Source organism: Sciurus vulgaris (genome assembly GCF_902686455.1).
Source record: "Sciurus vulgaris genome assembly, chromosome: 10".
Classification (NCBI taxonomy): Eukaryota; Metazoa; Chordata; class Mammalia; order Rodentia; family Sciuridae; genus Sciurus; species Sciurus vulgaris.
The window spans coordinates 102,921,324-102,943,910 of record NC_136470.1 but is presented as its reverse complement, the minus strand read 5'-3'; the positions used below and the strand labels follow the sequence as shown (position 1 = coordinate 102,943,910).

General features: G+C 38.7%; 1 protein-coding gene across 1 annotated transcript; it reads left to right on the top strand.

Annotated features, from left to right (window-relative positions):
- On the top strand, positions 1-17,775 carry SAMD7 (sterile alpha motif domain containing 7). The gene is made up of 7 exons (XM_079155952.1): positions 1-224; positions 1,496-1,620; positions 3,981-4,059; positions 4,799-5,427; positions 6,691-6,812; positions 12,914-13,024; positions 16,000-17,775. The coding sequence occupies exons 1-7, from the start codon at positions 139-141 to the stop codon at positions 16,180-16,182; spliced, it is 1,335 nt and encodes a 444-aa protein (XP_079012078.1). The 5' UTR covers positions 1-138; the 3' UTR covers positions 16,183-17,775.
- The last annotated feature ends 4,812 nt before the right edge of the window (positions 17,776-22,587 follow it).

The following is a 22,587-nucleotide window of genomic DNA, read 5'->3' as shown; positions in this document are numbered from 1 at the left end:
GTGAAAATACAAACAATTTTCATTGTGTTCAAGAGGAATTCAAATATTTCACAAAAAGCAGAGATCTTTGTTAATGTGCTTATTTGGTTCTTTTTAGAACTCCATCAGAGGCAAGAGCTACTGATTTCAAATTCAGTGATGGCCATGAACCCCTTACTGACAGCATCAGGACAGCAAAGGATTCCACTGGTTCCCTCACCATTTGGACCTCCAATTGTGGACAGGTATTTCTTTCCAATATAATAGTCCAGTAAAAGGAGAGCACAGTTCAACATTAACTTTTAGACTGATGTTAACTCCAGTGTCATTCTATTGTCTAATGTTGTCTCAGTGAGATGTGCTGCAGTAATTCAAGTCAAGTTGCTGGTCTCCTCTGCCACTACTTCATCTTCAAGGCCTGCTTGACCTACTTGCTCAACAAATAACTAGCCAACACTTACAGGCCTTGTGCAGATACAAACATTGGTGTGTTAGTCTTCCAGGACTGCCATAATAAATTACACTACTGGATGCCTAAATAACAGAAATTCATTTCTCTAGTTTTGAAGGCCTGAAGTCCAAGATACAGGTGCTGCCCAGTGGGTTTCCAGTGAGGCCACTCTTCCTGGTTTGCAGACACCCATCTCCTTACTGGGTCCTCAAATGGCCTTTGTTCTCTATGTAAATACAGAGAGCACTCTGGAGTCTCTTCCTCTTCTTAAAAGGACACTGGTCCTATCAGATTAGGGCCTCACACTTATGCTCTCATTTAACCTCAGTTGCCTCCTGAGTGGCCTTATCTCCAAATGTAGTCATACTGGAAGTCAACACTTAAAAATGTGAATTTAGGGGGAAATGATTAAATTGAGTACTTGTGATAGACAATTCTTTCTCTTCAACAATAGCGAAATTATAAGTATTTTGGTCATACACTCTGTCAGTATTCTATCTTCCCATTTCTGGAATGTCTTTGACATTCTGAGAAGAAAATAAGACACATTATTCTTGTTTAGGAAATGTGAACAATAAAGTTGGACTCCTACATACAACTGAAGTTTGGGGGAAAAAAACAAATTGTTCACATAGATATTCAAACATTGATCCCAGATGGCAATCCCAACCAAAGTATGTCCATTAAATAAGAACAGAATTTGTGGTAAGAACAGAATGCTGGTCATGAAAAATCATTAAGTGTCATTGATTTGATAAAATCATTTTTTTCTAGATGTCCCTTAAAACTTTCCCTTCCTGTTTTTTTCTGTTTTGTTGTCACCTGGGTCAATCTTCCAGAACTAGAGAAATGAATTTCCTTGACCCGGCTCAAGTCCTTCCTCTTAATCCTTACTGTATTTGTACACAAACCAATAAAAATCACACAACTTTTGTACTTCAGTTTGGAAAGAGATGATAGAATCCCATGTAGCAATTTTTTTAAAAAAATCTCCCTGCCTAAGCAATGGAAATTTGTCCAATTTCATTCTCATTTTCCCTATTTTATATCTTTTTTTCTCCCTAGAGATGTGTTGCCTCCCACCATAGGTCCAACTGACCCAAGGCAGTTCTGCGTTCCTTCCCAATTTGGATCCTCTATTCTACCCAATGCAAATATGCCAAATATGATGTCTAATCGCATCTACTCAGGTATGAGCAATTGATGTTTGGCTCTCATTTGTGGAGTCATGGTGACCAGAATGGCTGCATTAAGCTTGCCATCATTTTGCGGCTGAATTTTGGTGACAGAACTGTGTGGTGAATTTTGAAGACTGCTGTGTGGTAGTTTCTGTAGTTGTTACCTAGGTTCAAAGCATGGTGCCACTAGAGTGTGACCGAGTTGAAGTTGCTAGCCTCCTGTAAGCATCCCTTTATTCATATATCAATGAAGAATTTCAATAGTCATGTCTTTTTTATCTTACACATGAGAAACTAATACAGTTATGAGAATCAGTGGACCTGAGCCCCTAACGATGGCCTGGGTTGGGGTGTAGCTCAGTGTCAGGGCACTTGCCTTGCACATGGCAGGTCCAGTTTTGATTCCCAGGTACTGAAAACAAAAAGCCTTGTGACCTTTGAGGTCATAGTCAAAATGTGGCTTTTATTCTGAGTAAAAGGGGAAGTCTTCTAGGAGTTTGAGTAAAAATATGACATGTCTGACTTAAAGGCTACCAGGAACATTCTGGTTGCTGAGATGGGAACACTTGCAAAGTTCAGGGGATAAACTGATAGGAATTAAGCAGCTGTTAGAATAGTTGAAGAATTCTGGTGGTGAGGCCTTGGGTGGAGGGAACAGAAATAGCAAGATAATTAGATTCTGTAATTATTTGGGTGGTGTCATTGATTTGATAAAATCATTTTTAAAAACAGGATTTTTTCTCAATTTGGATGTAGGAGGTGAAAGAGAGGTTTTACAAATAACATCAAATATGTTGGTCTGGGAATAATCCAAAAGGTAAAGTTGCCGTTCATTGAGCTGAAATTGAGGAAGATAAAGGAAGAGTTCTTGGAGAGGGAGAGATATCAGAGGCTTAGCTTGCTCAGATCACATTTGAGATGCCTAAGAGCCACCAATTGGAGCTTCAGGAAGGCAGCTGAAGGCAGGGAGGACTTGTGGAGAAAATCAGGAGCCATCCCCTTGGAACTCATCAGAAAATATAATATCAGCTAAGACCATCTATGGGTGGAGAAGTTCAAAAGATGATCCCTAAGACACACCAACAGAGTCCAAAGATGAGGAGGAATGAACATGGGAGAAACAAAAGGGGTAACCAGCAAGGTTGGAGGAAACCCAGGAGAATATATGGCCACGGGAAGAAAGTGCTGTAAAGGGAGAGTGAGCTCTGTGTCAAATACACCACTCTTAACCCAAGTGAGATGAGGACTCCTTAGATTAGCATGGATGTCATTAGTGATCTTTCTTTTTCTTTTTTGATGGTGTTTGTATTGTTTTCATTCCAATCTCTTAGAAAATCTTCTTTTGCATTTTTAGTAAAGTATTGGTCCATGATGGGTGAAAAACATATTAAAATGAATTTAAAAACTGGTTCTTTACCATGGATGGCTTGAAAAGCACCAGAATAGACTCCTAAGTGCATTAGGAGTCCAGAGAAAGGAAAAATCAACCAAGTTACCAGGCAAGAATGGAGCCTGAAACCTGGTAATGCTGCTGTTGAGGTATTTTGGAAGACTGATGTGAATACAGGATGTATTTACTGCTCAACTCCATCAAAATCCATCTGGAAAACTTATTTTACCTCAGATATACTGAAAAGTCTAAATATACATAGAGAACATTATATAACCTTATTTATCTACTTAACTCCTCATTGCATTTATTTCCTGGGATTTTGGTACATCAAGAAACATTCTTTTAGAAAAGGTCAACTAATTCTTGTATGAAAGAAACCTATCAATTTTTCTTTTAAATTAAGAAATCCAGGTGAGGTAAATGGGGAGATTTTGGTTAAATTGTACAAACTTTCAATTAGACAGGAGAAAGTTTGAGATTTATTTTTCATCATGGTAGCTATAGTTAATAATAATGTACTATGTACTTGAAAATTGCTAAGAGATCTCCAATATTCTACCCACCAAAAATAATAATTAAAAAAACAAATGAAGTGATCATATGTTAATTCACTTCTACAATGTATACATATATCAAAATAATACATTTTACCCCTAAATGGATACGGTTAAATAAGACAAGAAAAGATAGATCAAAGATTCACAGCTCACCCTCTTTCATTTGCAATATGGCAGGAAAATGTCACCTATAATGAGAATAGTGGTTAAAGAAAAGAACTAAAAATTATTTTGAGTTTATCATGCTGTTACCAAAGATGATCTAAGATATGGAACATCAGTGATCCGATACTATTTCCAACATTGTGTTCAACTGGTGGGTTATTTTTTGCAAACATTGTTTTAAATCATTATACTTCATTATTTTCAAAGGTGTGCTTTTCATTTGTTTGTGGGATGGAATGATGACTTTCTTTTTTAAGGTTGGGGCCTTTTACCACCTGAATCCATAAGGGCAATGAGCAGAAGGAATGAAATGATTCGAAGGCCTCACACTGCCAGGTAACTTAACAATGTTGTTGTATTTATTTTCTGTTCATAACTTGTCTATTTATAAATGAATATATATGACAAATGGACACACACTCACACAAACACACACACACTCTGATGACTACAGAAAAAAATTACAAAAAGAAAATATACAAACACGTATACAGGTTTGTTAACAATAAATGCAAGATTAAAAACCACATAGAGAAGATAACAGTACTATATGTTGTGATAGTCTGTCAAGGTCCCATAATTAATGCATAGGTGTGATGCCTCTGAAATTCATATTGGCATTTCTGGCTTAAATGACATTAGTTCTGCCCCAAGGTAGGAGCCAAGTTTGCCAACCCCACTTCGGACACTGTCAGATCCCAGAAAACTTGACATCAGCCCAATAGTGGCTTTCAACTGCAGCAACCTGCAGAAAGAAAAACAGAGCACTATATCTAAGGTATGGCCCCAGGGTGAGAGAAGGCATAGAATCAATTTTCTCATCACTGAACCCTGAGGAGTCCAGCTAACCACCAATAAGAAAGTGAAGTAAGCAAAACTACTAGCAAGTCCTCCTTTCCCACTCACCCCAGTCACTTGCCTTAATTGATAACCACTGAGACTTATGTTAACTCACTGAGTCCCTCTAAGATTGTGCTGAGGAAACAGAGGTGCTACCTAAGGGAAGGAGGGGCCATGAAAATTATATTTCCAATGGTTTTCTTGGGTTGTATAAAATATATTGTTTTGTTTTTAGGGCAGAAATGGGAATGTATTCTATTTACCAGCAAAGGAAAATGGAAAAAGTTAACCCAAAGGGACTAGGTGGCTTAGAGATGCCATTCCTCTATGGTTCCAGTATCCCAGCTTGCCCAGCCATCTGCCAAGGCAGGAGCATGCTCCCTGCCAGTGACCTGCATTTCCACAGAAGCACCCTCAGAAACCTTCGGGGAAATTCCATTCTGGTGGCAACTGGACCACACTTTATAGAAAGTTGGGGGCAGAAATATCATCGACTCAGGAGAGATTCAGGGAATCAGAAACCTCTAGACAGTGATACTGAGAGTTCCAAAAGTCAAGCAGAAGAAAAAGTCCTAAGCCAGATGCATGCATTTCCACACGAAGAGGATGAGCACGCAACAGACCCAGAAATTAAAATATGCCACAATCAGAAGTCAAGCGAAGCCAATGTCAAGCCAACTACAGCTGTCACCAATCCCTGTGGAGCGCTCCAGCCCACTTACGGAAGAACCCTCAGAGTTCACACTGCTCCCCTAGAAGTGAAGACCTGGGATAGTGAGAAGGAGAAGGCTTCAGAGAGAGGTCTTGAAGCCTGTGGTGAAACCAACAGGGTTTGCCCTCCAATTGCTCCACTGTCTCGGCTAGGTGAGTGTCCAGGGGTCAAGTGCAGATCCCCACTAGTTGCAGATTGTCAAGTCCCGACCTTTATACACAGAGAACTGCAACAATCATGCCTCTCTTTATCCTTCTTTTTCTTAATCCTGTTTAGAACAACCTTTTTTTTTTTTTTTGGAGGTGGGTACTGGGAATGAAACCCAGGAACTCTTTACCATTAAGCCACATCCCAGTTTTTATTTTTATTTTTCGAGAGAGTCTCACTAAGTCGCTGAGGCTGGCCTTGAAATTGTGATCCATTTACCTCAGTCTCCTGGGTCTGGGATTATGGACCTGCACCACACCCTGCTTAGAATAACTTTTCTGTGTGTGTGTGTGTGTGTGTGTGTGTGTATGATTTATTTTACATTTTAGTTCAGGAGTCTCTCTTTTCTCTCCCCCATTCCCTCCAATCTAGAATGACCTTTTTTTGAAGTCACTTTATTATATCGGTTCTACTAAGCCGTATCAATGACGCTAGTCTTTATTTATATATTGAAAAACAGAAAACTTTCAACAAAGGCTAAGGAAGTATGAGGAAACCTACCAGAATTTTAAATTAAAAAGTTAATTTAAATACTGTTAATTTCTTCAACACAAAGTAGACGGGCTTTTTGCTCTAGAGTATGAATTCTATCTCTTCTATATCTAAGTGTAGAAAAAAATAGGCAGTTAAAGAGAAACTTAACCTCTCGGTGTCCATTACTGTTGTGATACCTTCTACTCTGAGGGTATCACATATAAACACCACTGCCAAAACCATGCAGTGACTAGATTCTAGAACTTTTTAGAAAAAAAAAATATTTTAAGACACAGAGATTCAGGGGTGTATGAAATCAAGCCACCATACTAATTAACTACTTCTCTACAAAGTGTTAGTTTGCCATTTTGATGGAGATGTAGCTAAATTCCTAACAGAGAGTGTGATAATCACAGAACATGGTGGCATTGATCTGGAGAATGAAATCCACAAGGCCTTTCAGTTGGAATCTGGGAGTAGATGGAATAAATCTTTGTTTGCTTATAATACTGTTGTCACTCAACATCCTTTCAGGAAAGGAATTGAAAGGCAGAGGCAAAGCATTTCCCAGGGACTGACTATCTTTTTAAAAGGTTACAAACTGGCACATATAAAGGGAGCATGTTCTGTCAGTCTAAGAGAAATTCATATAACTGTACAGAAACCTCTGCTCCAAGCTGCTCCCTTTTCCTGAAAATTTGATGTCACAAAATAATTGCCTTTCCATCTTAAAGGAACACATGCCCTGGTTACAGTTGGGGAAAATCTTTCTTTGGATGAAGATATTCAGAAATGGACTGTGGATGATGTGCACAACTTCATTAGAAGCCTTCCAGGTTGTTCAGATTGTGCCCAGGTGACTCAATATTTAAGTATTTTCATAAAATGGCAACAATTTGAAATTTATTTCCTGAATAATGAATTTGGTCAAACTTGCCTCTTGCCCCCTTTCTCTATGATTGGCTTCTCTAGGACAGGTGTCTCTGATGGGTGGATATGGGTCACATGCCACAACCAGCACCGAGAAAGGCTTTAGCTTCTGTCCCAGCAAGACTCCTGAGAAATGGAAATTCTCCCCAAAATTAGAAGGAGGTTCAGAGGCTAAGCATTCAAAAAGAATGAGAGAGTCCTGATACATTCCCTGCTCATGCATATAGCAAGCATTTTTAGAGTACATGCTTCTGTATCAAAAGTTTTAGGCTACTCATCCTAAATACCAGAAAAATAAACTTCATTCTAAAAAAGACAAGAACCCATAGATCTGAAAAATAGAAAATTAACAGGATTGATTGATTGATTGATTTTGTGAGGATGTAACCCAGGGTCTCCTACATGTTAGGCAAGAACTCTACCTCTGAGTGACATACCCAACTCCTTAACTATTTTTAAATTCTACATTTATGCTGGGACAATATGTAAAAATGAACACACATAATTCAATCTGGCAGATAAATACTAATCTTGAAATTATAATGAACTGTCAAGACGAATAGAAATAAAATTAGCCTCATTTGTGTGGGAAAATTGGTGACAAAAATCATGGGTTACAGTTTTTGAAATTTATATCACTGCTACATTTTTATGCGTATAGTTTATCTTTGAATGGTTTAATAACAATTAAAAGCAACCAAGCATCTACTAAATCTGATATCATTCTTTGGTTTACATATTTTAAAAAGAAGGCAAGAAAAGGACATTAAGGTTTATCATAATCATTGGATGCTAGAGATAATTATTTTTTTCAGATCTCACTTTTGTGAAATGTTTTTCTACAGTATAATGCTATTAATTCTTTTATTGTTTTCTTTTCCTTTTTTTATTCTATTCATGGGACTTATGGAAAAGCCATTGTAACTAAGAGTATGACTTCTAAAGCCAGAAAGTAACAAATTTAAATCCTGTCTTTTCCATTTTCTGAATATATGACTTAAAACAAGTTTCCTCTTTTCTATGTGCCTTTCACCTACAAAATGAGGATAATAGTAATAATACATTTTCAAATGATTTCTGTGAGCTTTAAAAACTGTCTGATACCTTCTGAGTACTTGATAAATGCTAATTTCATCATTTGCATAACCTGTTAACGTTGTTTTCCCTATGTCCTCCTGATCAATGGGTATAAACTTATTTTACTACTAGTCACTAGTCCTGGGTAAACCACTTTTAAAATTCATATCTACCATTTATCAAGTGCCACATCAAATACAGACATAATGATGTTATTAAATTCTGATTATAGCCAGAAACAAACAATCCTTTGTATATAATAAGCATATGATTGCTGACTTTGGTGAATTAAATTTGTTGGAACTTTGATTATTCTTAATAAGTCAGTGATCCAGTTATTAAAGTGCAGTTTATAATAAACTACTTGCAATAATAATCCCCAAAATCCCTTTGTGGGTGATACACAGAAGTCACCTAAACTTGAGTACCCCAAACATTGCTGACTTGCTCTTTCAGAAATAGGTCAGTGCCTTCAAGAAGAAATGATATCAATTATTTTTGGATGCTTCTCAAATGTCTTAGGGGTGAAAACACGTTTTAAAGTCTTCCCCTCCAAGCTACTGCAGGTAACATCAACCGAAAGACTGGGTTTGCTGTGGTATGCTGTCCTTGCTGTGCTCAGGGAGGTTCCTGTGCACAGAAATGGGGAACTTCCCTGATGTAGCCCAGTGCATTCTGGGTGCAACAGCCCAGAAGCAGCACTGCTTGTACACGGGTCCCTTGTCAACAATGTCCTGTCCACTTTCACTCCAGCCCACCTCTCTGTATGAGTTGCACTTTGCCCATAGGTTAGTCAGAGCTGTGCCCACTGTCCTCCCCTGTCTTCCCCTCCTCACCTCTGCCTTAGGTGCCCATTTAGCAATATCCAACCACCCACTTCCTGCTGATAAAGGAAGAAATTGAGGGAAAAAAAAAAAAAAGATTACAGCTAAAACCCAAACCTCTGTGCAATTAAGCTCATTTAAAGAGATGTCTCTGGAGGGTTGGTGGCTCAGCTATTTAGAGACCCATAGGACAACCTATAACCCATTTTGTTATTCTAAATAAATGTCTAATTCCAAGAATTCAGCAGATAAAATATTTTTATCTCTAAAACTAACTGAAATTACTAAAAATTGGAGCACATTTCCATCATATACATGCCCAAAATGCTCTGGTAAAGACAAAGGGGGCACATCTGAGTGACAGAGGTGTGTCACATGGTGGGCCTCCTGTACCTACCATGACCGAGGGTTAGGTCCTCACCCACCAGTCCCTGGCTGCCTACCTCTCTCCCTTTTAAAGTTTATTCATGTGTTTTCTTCTTCTTTGGATGCTCACAAACGCCCCCTTCACCACTCACTGGAATCACTACAAAGTAATAAAAATGAGGTGAGATTTCTACCATCAATATAATCAACCATTTTCATCAGCACTCCATCTTCTGCATGGCGGTGAAACACAGCAGGGAAAATCCTGGGTCAGAATCATGAACAATATGTTATTTAGCAAGTTTTTCTTACTGTGTGTGTTGAATAACTCAACCTTTTCTACATCGATTCTCTTGTTTACCAAAAACTAATAATGATAATAATGCCTAGAGTGACAGGCACTGTAATAGACACGTAACTTACATTCTCTTTTAAATACAATTTATATCATAATCCCCCCCACCCGAAAAGATACTATCCTTATTTTGCAACTGAGTAAAACTGAGCATCAAGTTGACTAAAAGGGAAAATACTTGGAAAATATGCATGTGACTACAAAACCTGTCCCTTTCTATTATAACCACCCTTATATTAAGATTATTGAGCTATATGGTTTCCAACCAAGCATGCCTGGTCTCCTAGAAATTCTCTAAGGTGGCAAAAGAGGCATATTGCTTTTGATATTTTAAAAAACTATTTCTAAGAAAAGTAGAATTCCTCCAAAATAAGGCTAGGCAGACTAACCCAAGCTGCCCACATTTTTACTGTGGTTCAAATTAAATTAGTTCATATTAGCCATTTTGTGATTTGCTTAATTGAAATAGGAAAACATCTAATTACTTAATACAATTTGTAAATGACTCAACTCTTGAAACTCAAGATCCTGGTCTAAGAGCTTTCCAAGAAATTTCTGTTTTCCAACTGGTCCCAAGGCATGCCCTCCAAGGCATGGGCTCACACAAGGAAACATGCACACGTGGTTCCTCTTCTGAAGAAACTCAAAGTCCAGATGAGGGACACCAGTCTGGGGTCCCACATCAACAGAAGTGCTCTTGCTCTAAGAGGGGATATGAGGTGTGTAGGAACACATGGGAGGAAATCATGGTCCCCTAAAGGAAGCAGCCTCTAAAGTGAGACATGAAGACCAGGAAGGAGGAAAGGCAGAATGGAGGGAAAGAGGGAGCTTTCCTGTGAGGGCCAGAGCCAGAGAGAACTTCACATACATGGATTTTGAGAATAGTTTCCAGTAGCATGGAAGGCCAGGACCAAGGTGGGAGAAATGAGAACAGCAAGACAGGATCCTAAAGAGAGAAAAGGGGCCAGGTCACAAAGAGCTTTGAAGACCCAGGGAAGGATTATGAGTTTATCCTAGAGGCAGTGGAGGTTTTAAGCAGGAGAGGCATGATTCCCTTTATATGTCAGAAATGTTACTCAGGTTGCTTTTGTGAAAATAGATCAAAGGGAGCAAGACCACAGAGCAAGAAGCCTCACGTGAGCTATAAGGAAGTTAAGCCAGGGTAGGAGCAATGTGGGTGAGCAGATAAAACACTATCTAAGAGGCCGAATTGGCAGGATTGCACTTCTAAATTAAACACAGACATCAGGGAGCCTTCAGCATATAGAGATGGTCATGTTCACAGAGGAGTAGTCATCAATGTCAAAAGCATCCAGGAATTGAACAAATAAAAGAAATAAGAACTAGAAAATGTCCAGGTGTTTGATACAACGGAGGCACCAGGGAACCTGAGGAGAGCAGGTTTAATGGAATGGAACGGACAGAACTCAGAACATGTAAGACTGAAGAATGACCAGGAAGTGAGAACATGAATGCCGAGAGGAGCACCCAACCCCTTTTGAGAAACACAGCCGTACAGGGAAGGAGAGATGTGTGGCAGGATCTAGAAATGACAAATGTGTATGTTGTCATTATTGTTCATTGAACAATGGTGGAGACTTGCTTAAATGCCAGTGGGAAGAGTCAGCAGAAGAGGAAAGGTTGAAGACAAAAGAGGAAATTTTCTATTGAGTGAGGGTCCAAAGTGAAAGAGGCGAAGACCCACAGCAAATGTGGAGAGACTATCTGTAGTAGTCAGGATATTCGGTGCTCCGCAAAAGCCTGAGTGTGAGACAAAGCAAGAATGTTCAGAAGTGAAATGAGATTGCGAGAGCGGTAACCTAATCTGTGGATTAATCCACGTGAATGAATTAAATGGGTGGTAACTATAGGCAGGTAGGATGTGGTTAGAGGAAGTAGGTTACTGGAGGGTGTGCCTTCAAAGTTTATATGTTTTCCCTGGTGAGCGGAGCTGTTTCCTGGTTGCCATGTCCTGCGCGTTTTCCTCTGCCACACCTGGGCCCAGTGCTGTGGAGTCAGCCAACCATAGCCTGAACCTCTAAAACCAGAAGATGAGATAAACTTTTCCTCGTCTAGGTTGTTCTTGTCAGGCATTTTGGTCACACCAATCAAAAACTCAGTAAAAGAAACCTGTCTTCCATTAACCAGGACAGTGGGAGAAATATCAGTTGTTAAGTTCATTATTCAGATGTCGTGGAAATTCTTATTTATTTATTGGTTTTTCTTTCTCTCTCTTTTTAAAAGTATTTTTAGTTGTAGATGGACACAATACCTTTATTTATTTTTATGTGGTGCTGAGGATCGAACCCCAGGGGTGCTTATCCACTGAACCACATCTCCAGCCCTTTATATATTATGTTTAGAGACAGGGTCTTACTTAGTTACTTAGGGCCTTGCTAAGTTGTTAGGCTGGCTTTGAACTTGCAATCCTACTGCCTCAGCCTTCTGATTTTCCTGCCTCAGTCTCCGGAGCCACCATGCCTGGCCTTCTTTCTTTTTCTTTCCTTTTTAAATTAGGAAGCTATATGATCTGCTGAAAACAAAGGAGGACTCTTTTGGGTCTAAAGTTTAAGGAGGATGGAGAAGCCCTCAAAAAGAAGGAGGGAAAGCTCATGAGTAATCACAAGGATTGCCCGGCAGCCTGAGGTTGGAAATCATGAAATTATGGTCTCACCAATTGGTCCAGGCCCGTGTCTTTATTTGCCTGGAAACTTGGTTCACTAGTAGCTTTCCTAGCTTCTGGAAGAAAGGAAGGCACGGAAACATCCACTGCAGAGTTCGAATGAACAGGCCCTGCTGGAAAGGCCCAAGGGTGACTGCTTTTGCATCTGCAAACCAGGAGGCGATGTTTGCCTATGAGCTTTACCCCCATCCTTTTACTCAGGGTACTTGTCCATTTGTTGATTCATCCTGCAGTGTTCATTGCACATCTTCTCCCATAAACCACACTGCCTTATGGGTACTTTGATAAATAGAACATCAACCTTGTCCTCAAATAATAAGTGCTTTAGGTCGGAAATGAGTCTATAAACAGAGAATTACAGTCTAGTCCAGGGGTTACTAAAGAGCACAGTGTACCACTGGGACACAGGAAAGAGAACAAGTAGAAATAAGTTTGGGGATGGGAGTGTAGAACTGTGGTATAGCACTTGCCCAGCAAGTGCCTTGGGTCCAATACCCAACACCAAAAGAAAGAGAGAGAGGGAGAGGAAGAAGGGGAAAGAGAGAGAGAGAGAGAGAGAGAGAGAGAGAGAGAGGGGAGGAAGAGAGAAAGCTAGTTTTATAAAATTTTGTGTGTTCCTCAAATAATCTTAATATTTCTACCAAAACTAAAATATCTGTATACAAAGCAAGAATATTTTTTAAGACATTTGGACAAAGCTGACACCTTTTGTGTTTAACAAGGTATTTAAAGATCATGCAATTGATGGAGAAACTTTGCCATTACTCACAGAAGAGCATCTTCGAGGTGCCATGGGATTGAAGCTAGGGCCAGCACTAAAAATTCAATCACAGGTATGGTGATTTCATATACCTAAATATATATGAATGGTGTGATGATTAGATGTAACATAAAGAATATTTAACCTCTCTATTGAGCTTTCCTCTCGGTGGTGGGGACATGTTAGAAGTGAAAGAACCTGAAAACACTAGGTAGGAGGGGTGGTACAGACTCCTCGGTATAACTGACAAGGCAATAAGAAGTGGTGTGTGGCAAATGTTTAACAATTAGAACTTCTTAAAACAAATGAACCCTGATTTGTAGCATTTGCCGATCTCTGTGACATAAATCACTGGTCAACAACATCATCATGACACTGCACACAGAACTGGAAAGCAGCCCCACATTTTAGAGTATTTTCATCAAATACAATAGACATATTGTATCTCAGATATAATAGGTATAAATAATCTTATGCATGCAATGATAAATAATATAAACTTAATTAGGAAAAACAATTAAGAAGGCATAATATTTAAATATTTATGACTTTCATTCCAATGTAATTTTTAAATTTTAAGGTGTTCTGTTTTTTGTGGTACTGGGGATGAAACCAAGGGCACTCTACACTGAGCCACATCCCCACCCTTTTTATTTTTTTTATTTTGAGGTAGGGTCTCACTAAGTTGCCCAGGCGGACCTCAAACTTTCAACCCTCTTGCCTCAGCCTCCTGAGTTGCTGGGTTTATAGGCAGGCACCCACACACCCAGCTTGATTTTAAGTTTCAATAATGGCTTGCTCAACAATTGGCTCACAAACTTCCTACAAATTTAGTAAGTGGCTCTGGTGAGCTGGAACAAGCTGGTTCCAGTCACCCACCACTTCTTCATTCTTGTCTAAAGCACCATTGTCTCTCGACTACTGTGTGAACCTTCTGCTGTTCTCCCGGATTCTGCCTTTGCAGAGTCCATTCACCAAACAGTAAAACATAGTCCTTTTTATATGTAAGACAGATCATGTCACTCTTAGGTTCAAAACTGTGCTCCCCACTTCCCTCAGAGTCAAAGCTAAGGTCCCATATCAGTTGCACCCTCCCCACCCGCCACAACCCTGCCTTGCTGACCTCACCCTCCACTTCCACATCAATAGTCAGTACCGCTGCTCCTGCTTACCTGTCCCCAGTTGCTCCTTAAATGCTGGAGGCATACTCCATGCCAGGGCTTTCCCAGTGACTGTTCCCTCTGCCCAGGGTGCTCTTCCCCTGACGCCCTCATTCTTTGCTCTTTCATATTCAGCACTGAGGCTTGCTCTCATCGCCCTATTTTAATGTCACACTGCCCAGACCCCTATGCATGCTCCTGACATACCTCTTCCTGCTCTCCTTTCCCCCACATAACACCTGTCACCTTCAACCATAAGTGTGATCTATTTGTTATATTCATTATTTATTATTGCCTTACCCTTGCTTCCATTACAATATAAACAAAAGAGAAAGGATTTGTGTGTTTTGTGGGCTGGTGTAACCTCAGAACATGCAAGACCCAGAAATAGGTCAATAATTAGCTTTCCAAATAATGAGCTTTCGAAATGTAAAAGGAAAGCCAAAAAACAGTAACTAATTTGTTTCAGAATTCATACAGGACCATACCTAGTCACCATAAATGTTTATGCCAGGAACTAAAATTTCAGAATGTTCTTTGAAAACCATTTTTATTTGTCTAAAACTTTTAAGGTAAGAAAATTCTTTTTTTTTTTTCTCATATAAATACTTGAATGTTTCCATTGATAGTCTTTTTCAACATTTTATTTTGGAATGATTTTAGAGATAGTGAGGTTGTAAAGATTGTACATAGTTTACCTAGTTCTCCCCAATTTTAACATTTTATACAACCTGGTACATTTGTTAAAACTGAGAAATTTACATTGAAACAATATGGCATTCATTTTTAAATTATTTACTTTTCTTTAGTGAGGATATTATATTCCTTGGCATACTTATAATGACTTCATGATTTTTTCCTCAAATCAAATATTCTTTGGCTTCAATATATCATTCATTTTAATATATATATCATTTATATATCAGTATATTATATATAATATATATCATTAATATATATATATCATTCATTATAATATATATATATATTAGAATATATACCTCTATGAAGCCCAACTGAGCTATTATATCTCAGGCACCATGTGCCAGCATAAGAGGACAGGGCTCCCTCAGAAGATCAGGGGAAGGATGGTCATAGAGTCCTTGGGATTGGGAATTGAAGTGGCAGAATTGGAAGACTCTAAGTAACATGTGGAAGATCTAGAAGGTAAACAGCCAAAGTTCATCACTGGATAAGATAACAAGGTCTCGACATCCAAGATGGAAATTAAAGGAAAGCCCTATAATAGCCAGCACAACCCCCAAGCACAGAAACTTAGAAAGTGGATCTGAACTAGCCATACAAGGAAAAGGATGGATGGAAGAAAAAAAGTTACTGGGACTTGGAACTCAGATATATTATCAGAAGAAAGGTAGTTTGGGATCTGAGCTGAGACAGTGTGGCCTGGGTTCCGTCCAGGGTCAGGTTTGTAGCAAGATCAGCTGAAGTCCAGAGTAGGGTCTCAGTCAATGACAGGGCACCAAGCCTCAGAGCAGCTTCATTTGTCTTGCCAGTGACCAGCCAGGAGAAGGACTGGCTGGCTGTTGGTGGAGGTGGGGGGTTGGGGGGGACCCTCTCATGGAACCACTAGGGAAGGTCAAGATGGTGTGCACTGGGAGTAGAGTCATGACCAGTGCCCGTGAACCACAGCAGAACCAGGAAGGGGAACTGGAAAATCAGAGCCATGCTGACACACAGCTTTATGGATGAAAACACTGTATGATTCCAAGAGAAAGAAAAAGCTCACCAGATTCTAGCACTGTGATCCTGCAAACCCTGTACAGGCTCCATGTCTGAAATCACCTCAGCCTCCCTGCCATCTGTGGTTAGTGCTGGGTTAATGAATGAATTCACAGACTTAATTACTGTAATTATTTTGTCTTCAAAGGTATCTCAACATGTGGGAAATATGTTCTACAAGAGAACTCTTTCACTTCCAACCCATACAAGACAAGCATTTGATCAACCAGCAGATACAGCTCCTCTTTTGGATTTTAAGTCCTGTAGTGATATGGTAAACATTCCTCGTTCCCAGGACATAAGGATTACTAAAAGTAGTTCGAGAAATTAAAAACCCTCAAAGAGCAAGGGCAGTCTGCACCAGTGTTCCAAAGAATCTAAGATTCACCAAGGTTGAGTGAGATCTTCCCAGGACCAGAAGGAGGATGAGAGGGAGGGAGCTTCTCATGGGGCTGTCTCAGGAGGTTTTGCCAGGGCTGAAGTGACAAAACCTCCAAGGAGCTAGAGAATTGTCCTTGGAAGAAAATACTAATGAAGAAGAGAATTTGCAAACACAAAGAAAGTCACAGTTGAGTGTTTCTGTGAGAAAATCTCTGAAGAAGCCAAAAGAGCTAAAATGAAAAAAAAGTTCTGGAATTCCCATTCCCCAGCCTAATAAAGACAGACTGAGAAAGGAGGCAGAAAAAGAAGGGGAGAGGCCCACAGTTCCAAGTCTGACTATGTATTGCTCAGGACTAGATCTTTTTTCTGAAATGAAACTGTTATGACTGAAAATGACTGGAGAACTCTTTCCCTGACAAGGAGATGAAAAGTCACAGTGTTCACCTCAGATTGTATCCAAGAAGTAGGAAAGAGTTATCTTTGCAAAGTAGGTTTGAACTGGCAAGAGAGAGGGGAACATTAAAGTGGCTTTCTGCTCATATCCATGGAGCTCCTCTTTTCCAGCTTAATGTTTGGCAGAATGTCCCTGAAAGGATACACAGGAAAATGATAACAATTTGCCCAAGGAGGGGACTGGCAGATAGGAGTATGAGGAAAATTTCTTCCTATGAATCGTCTTGAACAGTTTAAATCTTTAACCATGGGAATGTATTTTCTATTTTAAAATTCTACATTTAAAGGTTGGGAATGTAGCTCAGTGCATAGAACACTTGCCTAGATTATGCCAGCCAGCCCCTGGGTTTAGTCCCCAGTACTGCAACAACAACAAAATATTACATTTAAAATAGCAGACTACAGCAGGCAGCCTCTAAATTAGGCCCCAACAATATCTCTTCCTGGTGATTTACTCCTCTTAGGTGGGCTGGACTTACTGAGTCTTTTCTAATCAACAGAAAATAGAAAACGTGATGCAGGTCACTCCTGTGGCTTCGGACTCAGTGCAATCTGGCACTCTCCTTGGATCGCACTCTTGGGGCAGCCAACTTCCATGTCTCCCTGCAGTCCCCGTGGAAGGCCCCACATGGTCAAACTCAGCAATGGATCTTCTGAAACTTGCCAACAGCCACATACTTTTCAGGTAGTGAAGCTGCTATAGCTCCAGCCCACAGCTTGATGGCATCTCATGAGCAGCCCGGAGCCAGAGGCTCCCAGCTAAACCACGCCCAGGTTCCTGAGCCACTGAGACTGAGATGATGTGTGTCATCTTCAGTCAGTAAGTTGTCATCTGTTGCACCACAATGGAGAACCAAAACAAACACGTTACATTTAGTAAACACAAAAAGCATGCTACCTACCTCACTCTGTGACTTGGAAGGCAGATTTTCGGAGTCATAGTCCCACAAGCATGCTAATTTAGTTGAACTGTGCTTTCTTTCACTTTTACTATGAAGACAACAGTTTGTTTGTTTGTTTTTTATGACATACAACTATATTATACCATCAAATATACTTGCAAATTGCTAGTTTACTTTCTTGGTACCTTTGCTGACAGACAGAAGAAAAGTCATCCCCTAAAATTTCAAAATTTTATTTTGTACAAGATGCTTATGATGACAATAAGTAGATGAATAACAAGGATCAGGAATTTTACTAAAAATAAAAGATAGCCTCTTCAACAAATGGTGCTGGGAAAACTGAAAATCCATATGTAGCAGAATGAAATTGAACCCCTATCTCTCACCCTGTGCAAAACTCAATTTAAAGTGGATCAAGGACCTAGGCGTTAGACCAGAGACCCTACCCCTACTAGAAGAAAATGTAGGCCCATATCTCCATTAAGTCAGCTTAGGAACCAACTTCCTCAACAAAACTCCTAAAGCACAAGAAGTAAAATCAAGAATCAATAAATATGATGGTATCAAACTAAAAAGCATCTTCACAGTAAAGGAAACAATCAAGAATGTGAAGAGAGAGCCAACAGAATGAGGGGAAATCTTTGTCACCTGCACCTTAGATAGAGCATTAGTTAACCCCCAAAATATATAAAGAACTCAACAGACCTAACACCAAAATTACAAATAACCCAATCAATAAATGGGCTAAGGAACTGAACAGGCACTTGACAGAAGAAGAAATACAATAGATCAACAAATATATGAAAAAAAGTTCAACTTCTCCAGCAATTAGAAAAATGCAAGTTAAAACTACACTGAGATTCCATGTCCCTCCTGTCAGAATGGCAATTATCAAGAATAAAAGCAACAATAAACGTTCGCAAGGATGTGGGGAAATAGTGCACTCATACATTGTTGGTGGGACTGCAAATTGGTGCAGCCACTCTGGAAAGCAGTGTGGCAATTCCTCAGAAAACCTGGAATGAAACCACCATTTGACCCAGCTATCCCATTCGTAAGTATATACCCAAAGAACTTAAAATCAGCATACTACAGTGACACAGCCACATCAATATTTATAGCAGCTCAATTCACAATGATTAAGCTATGGAACTAATCTAGGTGTCCTTCAACAGATGAATGGATGAAGAAAATGTACACCACACACACACACACACACACACACACACATTACACAATGGAATATTACTCAACCATAAAGAAGAATGAAATTATGGCATTTGCCAGTAAATAGTTGGAACTGGAGACTATCATGCTAAGTGAAATAAGCCAATCCCAAAAAAAAAACAAAGGCAGAATGTTCTCTGTGATATGCAGATGCTAAGGGGGGGGGGTGCTAGGAAGAATAGAAGTTCACTGAATTTGACAAAGGGGAATGAAAGAGAGGGTGGGGGTATGGGAATAAAAACGTCAGTAGATTGAATGGTACATAACTTTCCTATGTTTATACATGAATACATGACCAGTGAAACTCCACATTGGGTACAATCACAAAAATGGGATCCTAATTAGAATAAGTTACATTCCATGTATGTATAATATGTAAAAATAGACTCTACTATCATGTATATCTTAAAAGAGTAAATGACATTTTTGAGAATTTTTTTAAGTTTACTAAAAAAATTTTGAAAAATACCTCACTTTTTCATTCCCTCTTTGTAGTCATTCAGTGCTTAATGTGCTGAAGAACTGTTTTGTCACATGATCTTTTACTTGCTATAATTCCCAGCATTCACAAGTTTCACAAAATGCGTGGTGTAAGTTAGCAGATGCTATGGTGGGGGATAATAAGAAAGGTTTAATATTGTAGTGGCAAAGGGATTGTGTATTTCAATCCATATGATGATTTTTAAATATTTTAGTTCTGCTTAATTAGTCAATCAAGTTGGTAACTAATTAATTGATTAGAACAGATGTGTCTCAATTTTGCTCTGATGAAATGTTCTGATATGTCATCCTGGCATGCACTATCACCAAAAAAAGCACTGTGCTTAATTTTAGATCCATGCATAAAAAAGAGCCAGAAAAGATATATTAAGGAGGCTCTCCCAAGCTCTCAGGACACTTCATCAGAAGAAGGAACTGAACTTGCTTGTCCTACTCTTACAGAGCTGGGGCCTTCTGGGAAGTTGAGGCAGCATGAAGCTCCCCCTCCCTTCAAACTCCAATTCTTACAACCAAGTCAGAAAGATTTCAGACAATTGCTCAGAATAACAGGCATGAGTTTTTTGAAGAGATAGGAAAAGGGAAAAGGGACACTCTCAAGGAAGAAAGGGAGTTTTCTTGGAGAGAGGGGATCAGAACTCCAGTATTATTGGGAATCCCAGAGAAGTTTCCAGAGAGTTCCACCCAGGTTCACCTCTTGACATTTAAATGACAACAGAATGACATTAGACTTTCAAGTCCACATTGCCATACAACTCCAAGTCCCCCTGGTCCATGCTGATGGGTTCTAATTGGATTCTTTAAGGTTTTTTTTTTTTTTTTTTTTTTTTTTTGCAGTGCTGGGGATCGAACCCAGGGCCTTGTGCTTGCAAGGCAAGCACTCTACCAACTAAGCTACCTCCCCAGCCCGTAATTGGATTCTTAACCATAAATTCTTACAGATTTTATGGTTAGAAGGAAGTAAACTTATCTCCCTAAGTTTTGGGATCTGGTCTATGAAGAGGGTCACAAAAGTCTCCCCTTCAAGGTAACTTGGGTTCCTTTTATGGACATTACTTCAGACCCACAGTTCTCCTGAAGATAACAGGTAGTTTGCTGAGGAATGTGACATAGCCTTTCCACTTAAACCAGGCAGGGCTGCAGGTAAATTGCTTCTTGGAAAAGAAAGTATGTGGGGGGCCCATTGTATAGAATTAGTCTCTTAACCTTGTGTCCCCACCATTCACATCTGTCTGTCCCCTAACTATACCAGTACTGCTTTCTTCCCATGTTAAAGATTCCTGGGGAAGCTTTTAACAAAAGGGACACTCCACAATAGAGACAATTTTGAAGAGTGAAAATTTTACTTACATTATCAGAGTTTTTAACTTTTCTTCAAATATTACTTTAGTCTTAAGCATACTCTGTACTCTATGAGAATAAAATGTAAGACACATTTTTTTTTTTAAAAAAAACTTTCTTTGGTTAAAAACTAATCACAATGAAACCATTTGATAAATAAGGTATTGTGACAGGAAATACTCTGTTTATACTAACTAATTGAATATTCACACAATGGAGTGCTATGCAACTCTTTCCCCTATGGAAATATTAAAACTACTAAAAAGAAGTAATAGAAATTAAATATTATCCTATTGTGTCCCAAAAACATAAAGGACTTAGGCAATGATCATAAAGACTTCAAACATCCAAAAGTTAAACAACTGGATATTAAGTCCCTCCTGATGGAAGTCCACAAAACCCCATGTGAAGTAGTTGTTAAAAAAAAAAAAAAATTTTTTTTATTCTAACCTAATTAAACCTCCAGATCCAAAAATAATTTACAGGAAATATAGGAGACCGGGGAAAGTGTTAAACATCACCACAGTTGTAAATATAGTGAAATCAAGATTGTGGGAGCTGGGCACAGTGGCACATGCCTGTAATCACAGCAACTTGGGAGGCTGAGGCAGGAGGAAATTTCAAGTTCAAGAACAGCCTGGGCAACTTAGTGAGACTGTGTCTCAAAATGAAAATAAAAAGGGCTAGAAATATAGCTTAGTTGTAGAGCATACCTGGGTTAAATCCCTGGTACCACAAAAAAAAAGAGAAAAAAAAAAGATGTGGAAAATCACAATGATCTGATTTCCTGCAATGAATAAATTGCAAGGAAAAACAGAGAAAAAGAAAGGGATATGGGAATGGGAAGCATAGCAGAATGAATCAGGCATTATTAGCCTATGTACATATATAACTATACAACCAGTGGGATTCTACATCATGTATAGACAGAAAAATGAGAAACTGTACTCCATTATGTGCAATATGTCAAGGTGCATTATACTGTCATGTATAACCAATTAAAACAAAAATTTTTTAAAAACATAATAAAAATAAATAAATTTTTAAAAACATTTAAATTCTCAATTGGCAACTTTTTAAAATGCTGATCATTTACATTTAAAAATGAATACACCTTTAAAAAAAAAAAGAAAGAAAGAGAAAACTTATAGTTTATATGATTCTTAGGCAGGCACAGTGGCCTATATCCCAGCTATTCAGGAGGCTGAGGCAGGAGGGTTACTTGAGTTCAGGGATATAAAGCCAGCAACCTAGAAACAAATGGAAACATTTCAAAAACAAATAGAAACAAAAGACTTTTAAGATTCAAATCATTCAGATGTAAAAATTTGGAAAACAGTGGCATTGGTTGTAAAACCAACTTGATCATGATATACTATCTTTTAATGTTTTTTGTATATGATTTGCCATGATTTGCCAATATTTTACTAAGAATTTTTACATCTATGTTCACCAAGGATATTGGTCTGAAGTTTTCTTTTCTTGATGTGTCTTTGTCTGGTTCTGGTATCGGGGCGATACTGGATTCATAGAATGAGTTAAACTGTGTTCCCTCCTTTTCTTTTCATGGAATAATTTGAAGAGGATTGGTATTAGTTCTTTAAATAGAATATTTTAAAATACTTATTTGCTATTTAAAATATAATATAAGGAATATTTTATTTTTCCCACTAATACTATAAATGTACTTCAAAGATAAGCAGTTCCTTTTATGCTAAATTTGCACACTATTATGTCATTACAGATATAAGAAAAATCTGCTTTATAGAGAACTATGTCCAATTAACTATCCTTATCCTGTATCTTCTATGGAAGATGAATTCCTCTCCACAAGTCCACACAAGGAGCAAGGTCTTTGATGTATCTAATAATAACCACAAGATATCATTGTAAAGCTGTGAGAAGCTAATCTCCCCAGTAAAGGATATAATTCA

Excerpts from the sequence above, each read along its gene's own strand:
- SAMD7 (XM_079155952.1), top strand. The coding sequence starts at position 139 with ATGGCCATGAACCCCTTACTGACAGCATCAGGACAGCAAAGGATTCCA. Across the intron at positions 225-1,495 it reads GGACCTCCAATTGTGGACAG|AGATGTGTTGCCTCCCACCA; the intron begins GTATTTCTTTCC and ends TTTTCTCCCTAG. Across the intron at positions 6,813-12,913 it reads GTTGTTCAGATTGTGCCCAG|GTATTTAAAGATCATGCAAT; the intron begins GTGACTCAATAT and ends GTGTTTAACAAG.